The 17,701-nt window shown below is 38.1% G+C and overlaps 1 protein-coding gene across 1 annotated transcript; it reads left to right on the top strand.

Annotated features, from left to right (window-relative positions):
• The first annotated feature begins 26 nt into the window (after nt 1-26).
• Nucleotides 27-17,701, top strand: LOC105056406 (uncharacterized). Its single transcript, XM_073247197.1, is given in 9 exon segments — nt 27-139; nt 9,073-9,128; nt 9,444-9,508; nt 9,576-9,990; nt 9,993-10,251; nt 10,342-10,532; nt 10,609-10,727; nt 10,729-10,849; nt 16,554-17,701. Coding segments are annotated over 9 exon segments (2,229 nt in total). The 3' UTR covers nt 17,444-17,701.

Below are 17,701 nucleotides of genomic sequence, written 5' to 3'. Positions count from 1 at the left end.
ATTCAGTTGATTATTTACCATTTTCAATGCAAAAGTTCAAGCACCAAGGTGCCTCTGGCATTGAGGCCTCGCATGAGCTAGCCTCCATGTCGCCCAAGTTGAAGCAACCCCATCAACTTCCATGCACATCAATCCTGAGGTAATGGATTCTTCCATCGCTACATCCTAATCTTGCCCGTTAGATCCCAGGTTCGGATGATTTAATTCCTAGTTCAAATGATGCAAAAAGATTAGCACATGCCGCAGCCTTTCTTGCCATCAGATATTTTAATTATTTCAAAATTCTTTGCAAATGTTCATTTTCTTGGAAACATTGTTCTCTTTTTAATTTCAACTTTTTCAAAAAAAATAAAAGAAAAGAAAAAGGAACAAAGAAAGAAACAAAGCAGCAAACGAGAAAAATAAAGATGTTTCTAGATTTGATTGCAGATTGTCCAGTCATGTTCATGGCAATCCAGAGTCTTGCGAATCTCACTATAATTTGCATGCCAGTTTATTGTGTTATATTTTCCTGCTGGCATAACTTTGTTGGTTTCTTAACCGAGAACATGTTATTAGAATTTTTGCCTGAGGATCCAAAAAGAAAAAATTGGAGTAGATAAGATACAGGAGCACCACGATCTTTATCGCATTAGCCTGTAGTCTTAGGGCATCCTCTGCTGATACTTTTAGCACCACACACTAATAATTTCTTCTGATTTCCTCTAGGGGAAGACTGATGTTTTTGACAAGAGAGCTGCTATTTTGAGAGAAACAGGTCTCACTCCTTCCTCTTGTCCAGATCACCTTCCAAGTCCGGTCCCGAAAGCTGTCTCATGAGCCATTTGCGGTAGTCCAATGAGGACGTCATACTTGATGTCAGTTTTTGTTATTGTATATCGTCAAGGTCAAAATTCTATATTTCATCAAAAAAAAAAAAAAAAGAAAGAGAGAGAAAAAATTACAGCGGCACCCTTTGGGATTTCATCCATTTACACTTTGGTCCTAAAAATTTAAAAAGTTGCAACGGACCCCAAAATTTTAAAATTATTGCAAAGAGACCCAGCCATCTATCTCTACTTAACGACATTAATAGGAAAAATGAAATAACTAAAATGCTCTTAGTTCACATATATCAAATAATTTTTGATGAGTTGGTCAAATTAGTGGCTTGACCAACTCATTAAAATGTCCGTATCAAGTCCACAGACTATATACACAGCACAACTTTGTACTATACTCGGAGCTCCATGTCCCACATACCATCCAAGTTTAACTAAGGAAAAAATAATTAATAATAAAACTCTAATAAAAAGTCAGAAAGGATAATACTAAGTTGATTAATATGGGATTGGGATTCACATAACCTCCTCTTAGATCGAGGATTAATCGAGGCTTTTGACCCTCCCTATATTTAAAGGTCGTCGGAGATGCCTGCCAGTCATGGCTTCCTCTATCTCCCGCAAAGATGAGAGAGACACAAAGTAAAGAAGGGGGAGAGAGATGGGGGCAACAAAAGAAGAGGTCGTCAATGTTTCAGGTGAAGAGCTATAGATTGCACAACCAATCAAAAATTTACCAAGTTTCTTTTCAATAGCATCTCTAGTATTCAATTTGTTCTTCCAGCATAGCCACATGAAACATCTAACTTTAAAAATTTTTCAAGCCTATCTTGTAGTGGTAGGATATATCCAATTCTTTCAAGCCTTTCATATTGTTGGTTTTAAAAATTCTTGAAGATTGATGCGAGAGTCAAGATGATACCAACTTGGCTATTCAATAAGAAAGGAAAAGTTAATAGCAAATCAAATGGTGTGAAGCTGGATGAGTATACTTGCTTTTCAAGTGCTATTCTCTTCTTAATGGAACAAGAAGAATGGAGTGTCTAAAAAAAATTATTAAAAAAATGATGGGTGGTCCGCACATTCTAAATGCGAGAAGGAATGGGATAAGATAGGAGAAAATGTACAATTCCTTCAACAGAGGACAAATTTGGAGGGGCCACTGAAGTTTGGTTCCAACCTTTCATGTGGTTAGCATTTGAAACTTATTTGGAAGTTGACGTGAGAGTCAAGATAAAAGCAACTTGGTCCCTATGCAAAAGGAGAAGTTCATAGCAAATTACTAATGTGAGGCTTGATAGATATAATCAATCATGTTATTTTTCCATATATTCCTTGTCGGAGCTATGATTTTCTAAGTGCAACTAGGTTAGATAGGAAGTACAAAGCATCTTATGCAATATTTCCGGACAAACTCAAATCAATGTTGAGATGGAAAATTAGACTTTTAGGCATCTTGTTTTATTGTTGATGAAACACTTCTAATGGGAGACTTGAGGATTTTAGTGCTATGAGACTTTCTTTTAGAAGAATGAGTCAAGGTGTACTAGTGCTGTAGCCTTTGTTTATTTTCTTTTTTCCTTCTAACTTTTTCTTTCTTTTTTGTAACCTTGCTCATTAAAATTCCTTTAGGCATTTTTTTGCCTATTGTTATTTGGCAAAAAAGCGGAATTTGATGAGAAATTTTTGATGATATCTCCTATGACTTATTCTATGTTCTTTGCAATGTTGTCTCATGCTTAAGATTAGTTCAATTTTGGAATCAGTGGAAGCTATGTTGAAAAAGATTCTTGCTTTCCATCATTTCAGGGGTCCATCCAACCTTTTCACTATCTATTCTTTATTTTGATGTCTCATACTCTCAGCTATTTGACAAGATATGTGCCTTAAGAATTGATCTATTTAAATGCTGGACAACCTACCTTGCTTGGCGCATTTCAAATGAATCGAAGCCTAAGCCTGAAATATAAGTCTGGTGGGCCTAATTGGGCCTACAATTTGAGCTTGGCCATTGAACGAGAGTTTGGATCCACGCAATCCAAAACTTATGAGTGCGTCAATATATAAACCCTGGCTTGATTTCATCAAGACTTAACTACATATTGCTTCTTTTGGATCTGAATGGCTCGAGCCCAACCTAGTCTGAAACTATGTTCATCTATATATATATAACCCCTAACTTGGTTCCATCAGGACTTAACTTCGTGGTGCCTTTTTTGTGTGGTTAATTTAGATGGATAATGTCATGTTCCCAATTTTCATCTCTTTACTTCTATTTGTACTGGGTTTAATTTTTTCTTAAAAAATTTTAGGCACTCTATGTCTACTATTCTCTAAGAACAAATTTTTGAGTAGATCTATTATGAAAGTGGGCCTGGTCCACACATTCTAAATTCAAAAGGAAATGGAACAAGATACTAGGACATGTCCAATACTTTCAAGTCTTTTATGTGGTTGGCTTTAAAAATTCTTCGAGATTGATGTGAGAGTCAAGGTGACACTAACTTTCTCTTCAATAAGAAAGAAAAATTTATAGCAAATTAATGATGTTAAGCTGGACAGATATGACTTATTTTTCAAGGGCTATTCTCTTTTTGAGAGAACAAGAGGCATAGTGTCTAAAAAAAATTATTAAAAAAATGAAGTGTGGTCCACACATTCTAAATGCAAGAAGGAATGGGATGAGATAAAAAAAATGTTCAATTCTTCCAATAAAGGATTGATTTGGAAGGGTTGTTGAAGTTTGGTTCCAGCCTTTCATGTTGTTAGCTTTTGAAACTTCTTGGAGGTTGATGCGAGAGTCAAGATCAATATGGCTTTATCCCTATGCAAAAAGAAAAGTTCATGATAAATTACTAATTTGAGGCTTGATAGATGTGACCAATCATGTTATTTTCTACATATTTTTTATCATAGCTATGATTTTCTAAGTGTAACTAGGTTAGATTGGAAATGCAAAGCATCTTAGGCCATATTTTTGGACAGACTCAAATCAAGCCAAAGATAAGAAATCAGACTTTAAGGCATCCTATTTTATTGTTGATGTAACACTTCATGGATAACCTGAGGATTTTAGAGCTACGAGACTTTTCTTTAGAAGAATGAGTCAAGGGTGTACTAGTATTGTAACCTTCATTTATTTTCTTTTTCTCTTCTTTATTTTTTTTGTAGCCCTCCTTATTAAAATTCCTTTAGGCTTTTTTTGTACCTATTGTTTTCTTGAAAATAAATTGAGGAATTTGATGAGGAATTTTCGATCCCATCCCCTATGACTCTTTCTACATTCTCTATAACATTAGTTCCATTTTGATATAACCAATCTAGATGTTGAGGAAGAATCTTGCTTTCAATACTCATGGGTTTGCCCAACACACTCCTCATCAATTCTCTATTTTGATGTCTCCAATAGCTATCTTTAATTAGTTTGAAGCTATCTTTTATTTTCCTCCCAAAAGCAGCAAAAGTGCCTCCCTTTGTTATATTGATGTTTCATATGAGAACTTGGAGATCTGTTTTTTAGGGAATGCATGAGAACATAGAGATCAATATCGTCTGATTATTGCATGGTGGCTAGTCGGAGGGTATTATTTAGACTTCTTAACCCTACATTATAAAGATCTTTCTAGTACATAATTCATATGAAACTAAATACATGCTCATATGGTTCCCTCCATACTCCTCCCATTTGAAACCTAGCATCCTCATTAGACTAAGAATCCAAATTTGATCAAATCCAATAAAAAAACATGCCAAGATTGGTCCATAGTTAGTCTAAATGGACCAATATAATATATTATGGTCTACATAGGCCCCGAACCGCATCCTCTCTAACACCATTTGTAATACCTTAAATATATAGAAAGCCATGAAAGCATGTATTTAGTCTTATAGTAGCCATACGCTTAAAAAATCTTGAATACTTGCATAGGGCCAAGAAGCCGAAATAATGCCTTTCGATTAGTATCTTTGGATAACAACTTGGATTGGAGCAAATGGTATCAAAGTGTACTTAGCCTAGGGTCTATATAGACTAGTAGATACTATATATAGTATGGGGCCATTTGGATTGACCAAAGCTGATCATAATATTCATTATTAGATTTGTTTGAATTTGGACCTTTTGCTTGGTGAGGACTCAAGGGTTCAAATGGGGAATATATGAGAATCTATGATCACACTTGGGACATATACAAGTAAAAAAACTCTAAAAATACTTTCTAACTAGGGGCCCTTTTTTTCTTTTTCTTTTTTTTTTTTTGAGAGGTCTTAGATTGTTAGAGCTTCGAGCAACATGCCTTTTGCAAGCCGATGCACCTGCATGCATGTAGATCATAGACTACTCCAAGAGGGGTTCACTCTTTCATGTGAAATGATGCTGGTGCCCCACCCTGAGTTGAAATACTTCGGATGTATACATTTAGATCAAAGACTCCTGCAAGAGGGTAACACTTTTCCATGTGAAACGATGCCGGTGTCTCAAATTCTCTCCCTGGGTTGAAATCTTAGGTATCTATCACACTCCGACAGAAGCATCAAGATGAGCAACTATCGATACATCACCAATATCCTTTCCACAATCAAGTAACTCTGGTGAGGCTCTTAGTAATATCCTTCAATTCTTCAACACTTTTAATGCGTCCGGCAGTCAAATACCAAACCTATGATTTTGATTTTTTTTTTCCCCCCTCTTTTCGAGGGAATGTACTAATGCTATTGTGACCTACTAAATTGGGATAAAACTCCAGAAAAACTTTACAGTCGCATGCTGGATTCTAATTTGTTTAATCCCAAGCCATGCAGGATACTTTTTGATCATTTTGACTGAAAAATCTGAGATGTAGGTTGAATCAAGCATCATCAGCCATACCAGAATTCTGGGCAAATAAACTTCCCTGTACCCAGTTCTATTATGTCAGTTAATTCGACCAAAATGGCCACCAACAGCAAATGAATTTGGGGATGAATCAATCAGTTGTGCCTGGTGAACAAAAAAATGGACTCAGGACGCTTATGAGCTCTAATTGTTTTCCCAATCTCAAATTCTAGAATCATTGAAAACAAATAAATATCGGTGTAAGATTTTACAAAATCCACCTTAATCTTAAATTCATAAAAATGGGATCCAAACTGATTTTAATCTGAATTTCCTGATCTTGCCTTTATTTGCATGATCATGGAACACCACTCCATGCATGTTCTGGTACTGCATATAAGAATATATACGGGCCACACCGATGCATGGGGTGGTCGTTCTCATAATCAAAGAACAAGTTTGATTATGATAAGGAATAAATACTCAATATTTCATTAATTACTGAAACAAGATTACAGAGGGCCTGATTTGGAGGTACTTAACATATTTACTCACTTGAGTATAAGAAATGAACCTTCACAGATATTTTATAGATCCTAGGTACTTTTATTGCATGATTTTTCAGTATTTGGACTTCATTAATATGACTTTTCTGTAGTTCTTCATGCCCGTTTGAACTTTCTGTTTCTACCCCACAGGGGCAGTGCAGTTGGTCGCTTTTGAAACTTTTTGGAGGTTGATGTGAGAGTCAAGATAAAAGTGACTTAATCCTTATGCAAAAGGAAAGTTCATGGCAAATTACTACTATGAGGCTTGATAGATGTGACTAGTCATGCTATTTTTTTATATTCCTTGTTGGAGTTATGATTTTCTAAGCACATTTAGGTTAGACTTGAAATGCAGAGCATCCTACACTATATTTCTAGATGGACTCAAATCAAGCAAGAAATAAGAAATCAAACTTTAGGGCATCCTGTTTTATTGTTGATGTAACACTTCATGGGTGACTTGAGGACTTTAGAGCTACGAGACTTTTCTTTAGAAGAATGAGTCAAGGATGTACTAGTACTATTGTAACCTCCATTTATTTTCTTTTTCTCTTCTTTCTTTCTTTGTGCCCATGCTTATTAAAATTTCTTTGGGCTTTGTTTTATACCTATTGTTTTCTTTAAAAGAAATTGAAAAATTTTGATGAGGAGTTTCCAATCCCATCTCCTATGACTCATCCTATATTCTTTTTGACATTACGGCATGCTTCACTTAGTTCCATTTTGATATAAGCAGTCTTGATGTTGAGAAAGAATCTTGCTTTCAATACTTTCATGGGTATGCCCAACATACTCATCAATTCTCTATTTTGATGCCGCCTATAGCTATCTTGAAGCTATCTTTTATTTTCCTTCTAAAAGCAAAGAAAGTGCCTCCTTTTTTTATATTGATATTTCATATGATAATGTAGATATATATATTTTTTAAAGAAAACATATGAGAACACAGAGATCAATATCGTTTGATTCTTGCTTGGTGGCTAGTCAAAAGATATTATTCAGATTTCTTGGCCCTGCATTACTAAAGATCTTTCTAGTACATAATCTATATGAAACTAAATACATGCCCATACGGTTTCCTCCATACTCCTCTCATTTGAAATCTAGCATACTTATTAGGCTAAAAATCCAAATTCGATTAAATCTAGTAAAAATGAATACCAAGATTGGCCAATAGTTAGCCAAAATGGACCAATATGATGTAGCCTAGCTTGCATAGGCGATGAACTGCATTCTTTCTGATGCCATTTATCATGACCCAAATATATGAAAAGCCATGCGAATGTATATTTAGTCTTACGATAGTCATACACTTGGACAATCTTGAATATTTGCATAGAGCCAAGAAATCCAAATAATATCTTTCGATTAGTATTTTGGGGTAAAAATCTGAATTGTTGCAGATGGTATCAATGTGTATTTAATCCATGGTCCATATATACTAGTAGATAATATAGTATGGGGCCATTTGGATTAATATTTGGACTATCCACAGCTGATCATGATATTGATGATTGGATTTACTTGAATTTGGACCCCCTGCTTGGTGAGGATTCTAGAGTTAAAATGGAGACTATATGAGAATCTATGCACATACCCGGAGACTTACACAAGTAAAAAAAGGCTCTAAAAGGATCTTCTTCCTGGGCTTTTTTTTTTTTTTTTTTTTTTGTTCTAGGGTGATGGGGGGGGGGGGGGCGGGGGCGGGAGAGGTCTTAGATTGTTAGAGCTTCCAGCAACATGCTTTTTGCGAGCCAATGCACCTAGATGCATATTGATCATAGACTCTTTCAATAGGATTGCACTTTTTCATTGGAAGTGATGCCGGTGTCCCTCCCTAGGTCGAAATACCCTCGGATGTATTTAGATCATAGACTCTTACATGAGTGATACACTTTTCCATGTGACACGATGCCGGTGTCTCTCCCTGATTAGAAAACTTAGGCTATCGATCACACTCCGACAAAAGCATCAAGATGAGCGGCCATCGATACATCACCAATCTACTTTCCACAATGAAGTACCTCCATTGAGGCTCTTGGCGATAGACTTCAGCTCTTCAACGCCTTCAACGCGTCCGATAGTCACATATCAAACCTACAATTTTGAGATTAATTTCCCTCTCTCTTTTCGAGGGAATGTACTAATGCTATTGTGACCTTAGTAAATTGGGATAAAACTCCAGAAAAGCTTTACAGACGCATGCCTGTTTCTAATTTGTTTAATCCCAAGCCATGCAGGATACTCTTTGATCATTTTAACGGAAAAATCTAAGATGTAGGTTGAACTTCCCCTGTACCCAGTTGTATTATGTCAATTAATTCAGCCAATGACTCCCAACAGCAAATGAGTTTGGGGATGAATTAATTAGTTGTGCCGTGAACATAAAACAGGGATCAATGACCCTGGACGTCATGAGCTCTAATTATTTTTCTAATCTTAAATTCTGAAAATCAACGAAAACAAATAAATATTGGCTTGAGATTTCATAAAATCTACTTTAATTTTCCTCAAAAAACCTACTTTAGTCTAAAATTCATCAAAATATGATCCAAACAAATTTTAATCTAAATTTGCTTATCTTGCCTTACTTGCATGATTATCATGGAACATGATCCCTGTTCTGGTATTGCATATATGCATATAGCGATGCACAGGGTGGTTGTTCTCATAATCAAAGAACAAGTTTGATTAGGATAAGGAACAAATACTCAATATTTCATTAATTACTCAAACAAGATTACGAAGAGCCTGATTTGGAGGTGCTCAATGTAATATCTACTCACTTTATTATAAGAAATGAACCTTCATAGATATTTTATAGACCTTAGGGACTTTTATAGAGTGATTTTTCAGTATTTGGACTTCATTTAATGTGACTTTTTTGTAGGTCTTCATGCCCGTTTGAACTTTCTGTTTCTCGGAAATTGCAGCACAATTGTCCCAGTGTGGAAAAACATGATCTGCTGGAACTATCTTTTTGGATTCTTCTACATACCTTTCTCCTCAATTTTTGAATTTTTTGTTTTCTAATTATCACGGATATATTTAACTGGTATTATTTAATTGTTCGACTTACGAAAAAAAACACATTATCAAAAGTCTACCGCCCTCGGCCTGTTGGTCTTGCATCTGTTGTCATCGTTGCTGCAAAATTTCTGGTTCCAGTTGCTCCCTACGTTCACATCAACTAAGAGCTCGGAATTTAATTTTCCAATGATGTCAGTTTGACTGGTGCGGATCTTTATTGTTCTTGTTTAGACATGTTTGTGCTCGCCTCATTTCCAACCATTTCGGCCGTGGGGAAGAAGTTTGCTTTCCATCCCGTTAGGGGCACACACCAAGTTTCATCCATCTGTTCTGTGCTTTCGTTTCTCCTCTCTTCAGTATTAGACTACCCATGGGCCTCACAAGCGAAAAGGCTGTTCTTCCTCCTGCGGACGGCAAAATATCAGCTACCCTTTTCGTTTAAAAGATGATCCAGCAGGTTGTGGTCGTTCATCATGGTACCAACTCATTTGCAAAGGTAACAAAACTATCTTGGATATCCAATCAGACAAGTTCTATCAGGCTGAGGATGGCTTAGCCTTCCATTTTCTCAAGAAAACAAGATATTATGTAACTGAAATTTCATATGACCAACAAACAATCAATGTTGTTGATTTTGGCTTGGCAAGCGGCCGTTGTGGTCTTCCCACTCGATCTTCGCCATTTGAGGCTAATGGTCTTGAAACTCCTTATTACGATTACTTTTTGTTATCATTTCCGTACGAGTTCTATTCGTATACTTGGGCTATTTTCATGAATTGCACAGGCAGATTAAGAACGACATGTATCGGCTCATTCCTTGCCTGTGCCAGAACAACACATTTGTTTATGTCAATGTTGGAGATGACGCAAATTTGTTGCGGAATCTTGAGCCTTCCTGCAGGTTTCTGGCTGCGATTCCCACGGCTGGTTCTCCTGGAATAGATTCAACGACTGATGTCTTCAAACTCCTTCAGAGAGGGTTTGTTCTTTCATGGTTGCCTAAAAAAACCCCATTCCAGTACTGTCTGGAGGACTTCCGGTGACCTGCAGCCTCAAACTCTCGATCTCTTTCCCAAGCTTAGAGGTGAATGTTCCTAATTTGTTTTCTACATCTTCGCATGTCATACAGGTGGCATTTCCGCGATGTAAGGTGGCAGTTCCGTCATTTAAAGGCAAAGAAAATTCCCGCTCAGATGTTCGCTGCCCTTGAAATGAGCTTATCCTTCTTACTCTGCTTCGTTGGTCAATACGCTCGAAGTTATCCTCTCTGTATTCAAGTAGCCTTGCGGATTTTAACATTAACCGTGGAGCACTTGATAAGTAAGGCCTTCCATCGATCACTAACCATTTTTCTTTCTTGTGTATGCCGTACCAGCTAAACACGTCTGTTTTGCAGCACTGGCAATGCTAGGCAGGCTAGTATTTGCACCTTTAGCGGTTTACCTCTTGCTTGCCTACAAATTTTGGAGCACACGAGCATCCATCGACGATGTGGAGAAGTTTCTGCGGAAGCAAAAAAACACTTGTACCAACGAGGTATACATACACTGACATCGTTGCTATAACGAGCCACTTCACAGAAAAAGTAGGACAAGGGGGTTTTGGATCCGTCTTCAAAGGGAAACTCCTTGGTCACCGTTGAAATGAGCTGTAGTTCCCTTTGATTAGAAATGCAATCTTCTAATTAGAAGAAAACATGTTTGTATAATTCCTAAATTGAGCCCTGATGAAATGAGCTGTAGATCCCTCTGATTAGGAATGCAATCTTCTAATTAGAGGAAAATATGTTTGTGTAATTCCTAAATTGAGCCCCTGAAAATTAATAAAAAGGATCCTTTTGGTCCTAGAGAACTATTCCTTCTTCCTCTGAAATCCTCGTCTTCACCTTCTCTTCTATTTTTTTTCTGTTTTTCAATATGGTATCAGAACACTTTGTTCTATGAATACGCTCTATTCCGCCTCATCTCAATCCCTAAACTTCTTCAACTGCCGACCATCCGCACCTCTTCAAATCTTCCCCAGATCCGGCATCTCCCACACCCTGAGCCTCCATCGCTACCACTGTCCCTCCACAGCTGTTGCCACCGCTGCCATCGCCGCCGCTGTCGCTGCTTCTGCCGCCGCTGCTGCCGTCATTGCTACCGCCGCTGCCGTCGATGCCACCGATGTTGCTACTGCCGTCGACGCCACCGCCGTATCCACCCGTGAACCACGGGATTGAGAACGGAAGCCGCTGACCCCCTTCTCATTTCTTATTAGGTATTGTTAAAAAAAAATGAAAAAAAAAAAGCTGGAGCACCTATACTACAGTCTATTCTACTACCACATGTGCCTCCAATCCTAAGTGCTGGGTCTTGTTCTGGAGCAACAATGGAGCATCTTTTTTGGGAGTTTCTGAATATTATCGAGGTGCCTTTCATGCAAGCAGATATTCGATATTTTTTATTCGTCATTTGAGTTTATCTCAGATCGTTGGTGAGAAAAATTCAAATACCTTTTCCTCCCTCAAGATTGTTTTTGTTTACTTGATCATTTAAGTGTTTTGTTTTGACAATGGGTGATAAAAATCCTTTAACCATGAGGATTTAGAAAAGTTAATGGTTAGGATGATGGAATCTCGTATCTCGAGTAGTGAGTTTTCAAAGATCACCCTAGAAACTAACCCAGTCAAATTGGATGGGCTGGGTACCTATTTGAGTTGGACGCGACATATTCGTCTAATTTTAGAGTCTTACAATCTTGAGGGGTTTATAAGTGGTACTGCAAAAAGGCTAGAAGGAGATGGGATAGCTGTTAGACAGTGGAATTCTAATAACTCTCGAGTGGTAGCATGGTTCCTTGCCTCTATAGTACCAAGTGTTGCTCATACGGTTGAGGCACTGACGAATGCTTATGAGTTATGGCAGGCTGTAGCCACAACTTATTCCTATAAAGCAATAATATGCATGCCCATAAGATCCAATGAGAGCTTCGGGGACTTACTCAGGATTTTCGATCTGTAACAGAGTATGTTGGAGAATTAAAAAGATTGTGGAACGATTTTGATTTTTATAGTCCCTTTACCCCTACTCATCCTAGTGATGTTGATGTATTCCGCAAATGGATAGAGCGTCAGCGCCTTGTAGATTTTTTGGATGGACTAAACCCAGAGTTTGAGTATCGACGCTCTTCTATTCTTAGTATACAAGAGTGTCCAACTCTTGATGAAGCTATTTCCTTGGTTCTTAGTGAAGAAACTCGATTAGCCACTATGTCTTCTTCTACGAACACAGCTATACGATCTGTACTTGTGGTACAACCAACTACTCTTGGAAGCTCTTCTCCTATCAATTCTGCTCAAGAAACTCAGCCTCGACCTCGTGGGGTTAAGATTTATGACCACTGTCATAAGCCAGGCCACATCAAAGCTTACTGCTATGAGCTGCATGGTCGTCCAACTAAAGGCCGTGGTCGTGGAGGTGATCGTTTTGGTAGAGGCCGAGGTCAGTATAATCAGGCTCATTTTTCTTCTATGGGGGATTTATCTGTCGAAGAAATGCAACTTTTAAAAAAATTTAGATCTGGTGTAAATATTTCTGAAAGCAGCACTTTCACAGAAGATTCTTCAAATCAACCAACCAGTTCTCTCTATCAGGGTAATTTTGCCCAAATAGGTATCAATGATCAAATTCATGCTCTTAACTGTAGTAATTTTTCTCCATGGGTAGTTGACTCTGGAGCATCCAATCATATGACTGGATCTTTTAGAGATTTTGTGTCTTATATTTTCTGTTTTAGTCGTGATAAAGTTCGTCTTGCTGATGGCTCCTTTGCCCCTATTTCTGAGAAAGGATATATCAAATGCACTTCTGAATTACCCTTATCATCTGTTCTACATGACCCTAGATTTTCTATCAATCTCCTATCCATTAGTGCTATTACGAATGATCTTGATTGTGCCGTAACTTTTTTCAAAATACATTGTGTCTTTCAGGAGCCAAGGACAAGGAGGAAACTTGGGACAGGCATAATGCGTAATGGGCTCAACTATTTGGAGGGAGGAGTGTCCGGAGGCTACTCAAAAATCAGTTTGACAGTTTCATCTTTACAAGAGGAAGACCTGTTGCTCCAGCACCGCAGGCTTGGTCATCTTCTATTTACTCTCTTAGCTCGTAGGTTTCCAACTATTTTTGAATCATATAATAAAGAGAAGCTTGTATGTGATTCCTGTGAACTAGCTAAACACACTAGAAGTGCTCATCCAGGCTCAAGCCTGCGTAGTAAAGCAATGTTTGAGGTAGTTCATTATGATGTATGGGGACCCTGTGGGACCATCGCTATTTCTGATCATCGATAGTTCGTTACTTTTATTGATTGTTTTAGTCGTTGCACTTGGGTTTATCTATTGAAAAATAAGAATGAAGTGTTTCAGTCATTTAGAGATTTTCATAAAATGATTGGTACTCAATATGGAGCAACTCTTAAGATTTTTCGCTCTGATAATGGGACAGAGTATCTTAATAACGAATTTGAAGAGTATACACATAATAATGGTATTATACATCAAACGACTTGTGTTGACATACTGGCTCAAAATAGAGTTGCTGAAAGAAAGAATAGACACCTACTTGAAGTGACAAGATGTTTGATATTTTCTATTAATGTTCCTAAGTTCTTATGGGGAGAAGCAGTGTTAACTGCAGCGTATCTAATTAACCGAATGCCACTTCAAACTTTGAACTATAAGACACCTCTTGAATGCCTGCAAGGAACTAATTCTTTCATAATTTCCCCCAAGGTATTTGGCTGTATCTATTTTGTTCGGGATCATTGACCTTCGGTTGGCAAGCTTGACGCTCGTGCTCTCAAGTGTATTTTTTATTGGTTATTCCTCTTCTCAAAAAGGATACAAATGTTGGTGTCCGACTGAGCGAAAGTTGTTTATCAGCATGGATGTAACATTTCGGGAGTCTGAGCCATTCTATATATCTTCTGTGTCCTCTTCCTCTCCCGTCACCTCTGAACTGGTCGAGAGGGGGAGTTCTCTGGAGGGAGTCCTATTATTGTAGATGTTGGTACAAATGGTGGATCTGATACTCAGGAAGAGTTTATTTCTATTAATACTAGTTCTGACACTCAAGGAGAAGCATCTAAAACTGCATCTGAAGCATCTAAAATTGCATCTGAGACTCTCTCACAGCCTGTTACTTCTGTTTCATCTGATTCATCTCCTCTCTCAGAGCCTATTACGTATTCTCCAGTCTCCAGGTCTTTCTCTCCTATCCTGATGGTTTCATCTTCTATGACGAATGGTAATTCTCCTGTACCTCCCATTCATTTTATATTAGATAATGATGATCTAAATATTTCTATTGCTTTACGTAAGCCTACTCGTCATGTTGGTATTCCTGCTCGACTTAAGGATGGAGTGGGGTACAAATATGACATCACTAACTTTGTATCCTATGAGTCTCTCTCTCTATCTTATCAGAGTTTTATAGCTTCTTTGTCCTCTATCTCCATACCCAAGAACTGGAAGGTTGCTAAGGAAAACCTTAAGTGGAAAGCCACCATGCTTGAGGAAATGCGAGCACTAGAAAAAAATAATACATGAAAACTTGTATCTTTGCCAGCTGGTAAACAAACTGTGGGATGCAAATAAATTTTTACAGTTAAGCAGACATCTGAGGGTACTATTGAACGGTACAAAGCTCGTTTGGTAGCAAAAGGATATACACAGACTTATGGCATCGACTATGATGAAATTTTTGCACCTGTTGTAAAAATAAACTCTGTTAGAACCCTTATATCATGTGCTGCTAACTTCAGATGGGATCTATTTCAGCTCGATGCAAAGAATACTTTTCTTCATGGAGAACTTTAGGAGGAGGTATATATGGATATTCCTCCAAGATTTGCTACCGCTCAGATAGTGGGCAAAGTATGCCAGTTACGATGCTCTCTTTATGGTCTGAAATAGTCACCTCGTGCTTGGTTCGATCGCTTCCGACGAGCAATCATTCAGATGGGGTATAAACAGAGCAATGCATATCACATACTCTTCTTTCGACACAACAAGGGTAAGATTGCTGTTTTGATTGTCTATGTTGATGATATTGTGGTCACAAGAGATGATTCTGAGGAGATAGCTCATTTGAAGGCTCAGCTGGCATAGGCATTTGAGGTGAAGGATCTTGGACATCTTCGATATTTTCTTAGATAGAAGTTGCTCGTTCTTCAAAAGAGATTTTTCTCTCCCAAAGAAAATATATTCTAGATCTTCTTACAGAAATCAGTATGTTGGGATGTCGACCTATTGCCACCCCTATTGAACAAAATCATCGACTAGTAGTCGATACCGGTGCCTCTGTTGATCGAGAATGTTATCAACGATTGGTAGGGCGTTTGATTTATCTATCTCATACACGGCCTGATATTGCATTCGCCGTTAGTGTGGTAAGTCAGTTTATGCATAATCCACATTCAGTTCATATGAATGCTGTGACACGGATACTTCGTTACCTCAAAAACTGTCCTGATCGTGGTTTGCTTTATTCTTGTCATGGCAACTTACGGGTGGAGTGTTATACAGATGCTGATTGGGCTGGATCACTTGATGGCCGCCGCTCTACCTCTGGTTACTGTATTTTTGTTGGAGGTGATCTAGTCACTTGGCGAAGCAAGAAATAGAATGTAGTTGCTCGATCTATTGCTAAAGCAGAGTATCGAGCTATGGCATATGGCGTGTGTGAAATTTTATGGTTGTGGATCTTGTTATTGGATCTAGGTCTTTATTAGTCATCGCCCCATATGCTATATTGTGACAACAAGGCAGCAATCAATATTGCTAATAATCCTATACAGCATGATCGGACGAAGCACATCGAGATCGATCGGCATTTTATCAAGAAAAAGCTTGATGCCAGAATCATTTGTATACCTTATGTGCGATCTGCTAGTCAACTAGCAGACATTTTGACCAAAGGTCTTAGTGTGCATTCTTTTTCATTTATTCGTGACAAGATGGATCTTTATGATATCTATAACCCATCTTGAGGAGGAGTGTTGAAATGAGCTGTAGATCCCACTGATTAGAAATGCAATCTTCTAATTAGAGAAAAATATATTTGTATAATTCCTAAATTGAGCCCTGATGAAATGAGCTATTGAAATGAGCTGTAGATCCCTCTGATTAGGAATGCAATCTTCTAATTAGAGGAAAATATGTTTGTATAATTCCTAAATTGAGCCCCTGAAAATTAATAAAAAGGGCCCTTTTGGTCCTAGAGAAGTATTCCTTCTTCCTCTGAAATCCTCGTCTTCACCTTCTCTTCTATTTTTTTCTATTTTTCAACAGTCACTATATGGTCGCCGTCAAGATGTTGGGCAATTCCAAGTGCAATGGAGAAGAATTCATCAACGAGGTCTCCACAATTGGCAGGATTCACCACGTAAATGTAGTGCAACTTGTTGGGTTTAGTTCAGAGGGATCCAAGAGGGCTCTCGTATACGAGTGCATGCCCAATGGGTCGCTCGATAAGTATATCTTCTCGTCAAGTGGAACGAGACATCGTCCTTCATATTTCACTTGGGATAAACTCAATGATATGGCACTAGGAGTGGCTCGAGGTATTGATTACCTACATCGTGGATGTGATATGCAAATTCTACACTTCGACATCAAGCCTCAAAACATCCTTCTTGACAAGAATTTCACCCCAAAGATTTCGGATTTTGGACTTGCAAAGTTATACCCGAAGGAATATGGCCTGGTGTCCATGAGTGCTGCCAGAGGGACGATAGGATATATAGCTCCTGAATTGATATCTAGGAATTTTGGGGTGATATCTGATAAGTCGGATGTTTATAGTTATGGAATGTTACTCTTAGAGATGGCAGGGGGAAGGAGGAATGTGGATCGAAGGGTGGAGAATTCAAGTCAGGTTTACTATCCTTCATGGATCTATGATCAGCTTGCGCCAGGGAGGGAACTCGAAATCAATAACAGTGTAGAAATTGGTGATGCGGAAAGAAAGCTATGTATAGTGGGTTTATGGTGCATTCAGATGAAGTCATCTAGTCGTCCCTCCATGAGCAAAGTTATAGAGATGCTGGAAGGTGATGTCAATAGCCTGCAGATTCCACCCAGACCTTGTTTTTCTTCGTCACAGCCAATCTCTACAAGACAGTCTTGCATGGACTCTTCTCTCACAGAATTATCGATCATCTCTGAGCATGATGAACTTCCCTGAATAGACCACTAGAATGGATCTTGCTAGAATGTGATGACTCCCTACTCTCTAAGGCCTTGCAAGACTAGTTTCACAGTGCAACCGACTTGGTTTTGAGTCCTAGCATTGATATTATGTTTTCTTGAATTAACATTTAGCCATCATATTATATCATGTAATTAGTTGGATATCTTTACAGCTCTATCTATGGAAAATTTCTTAGCAGGTCAACCATGGATTGTAAAACCAATTTGAAAGATGATTATCTTTTTGCTTTTA

Source organism: Elaeis guineensis, chromosome 13 (assembly GCF_000442705.2).
Source record: "Elaeis guineensis isolate ETL-2024a chromosome 13, EG11, whole genome shotgun sequence".
Taxonomy (NCBI): Eukaryota; Viridiplantae; Streptophyta; class Magnoliopsida; order Arecales; family Arecaceae; genus Elaeis; species Elaeis guineensis.
The sequence above is the reverse complement of the archived record's forward strand: the minus strand, read 5'-3'. Positions and strand labels throughout refer to the sequence as shown.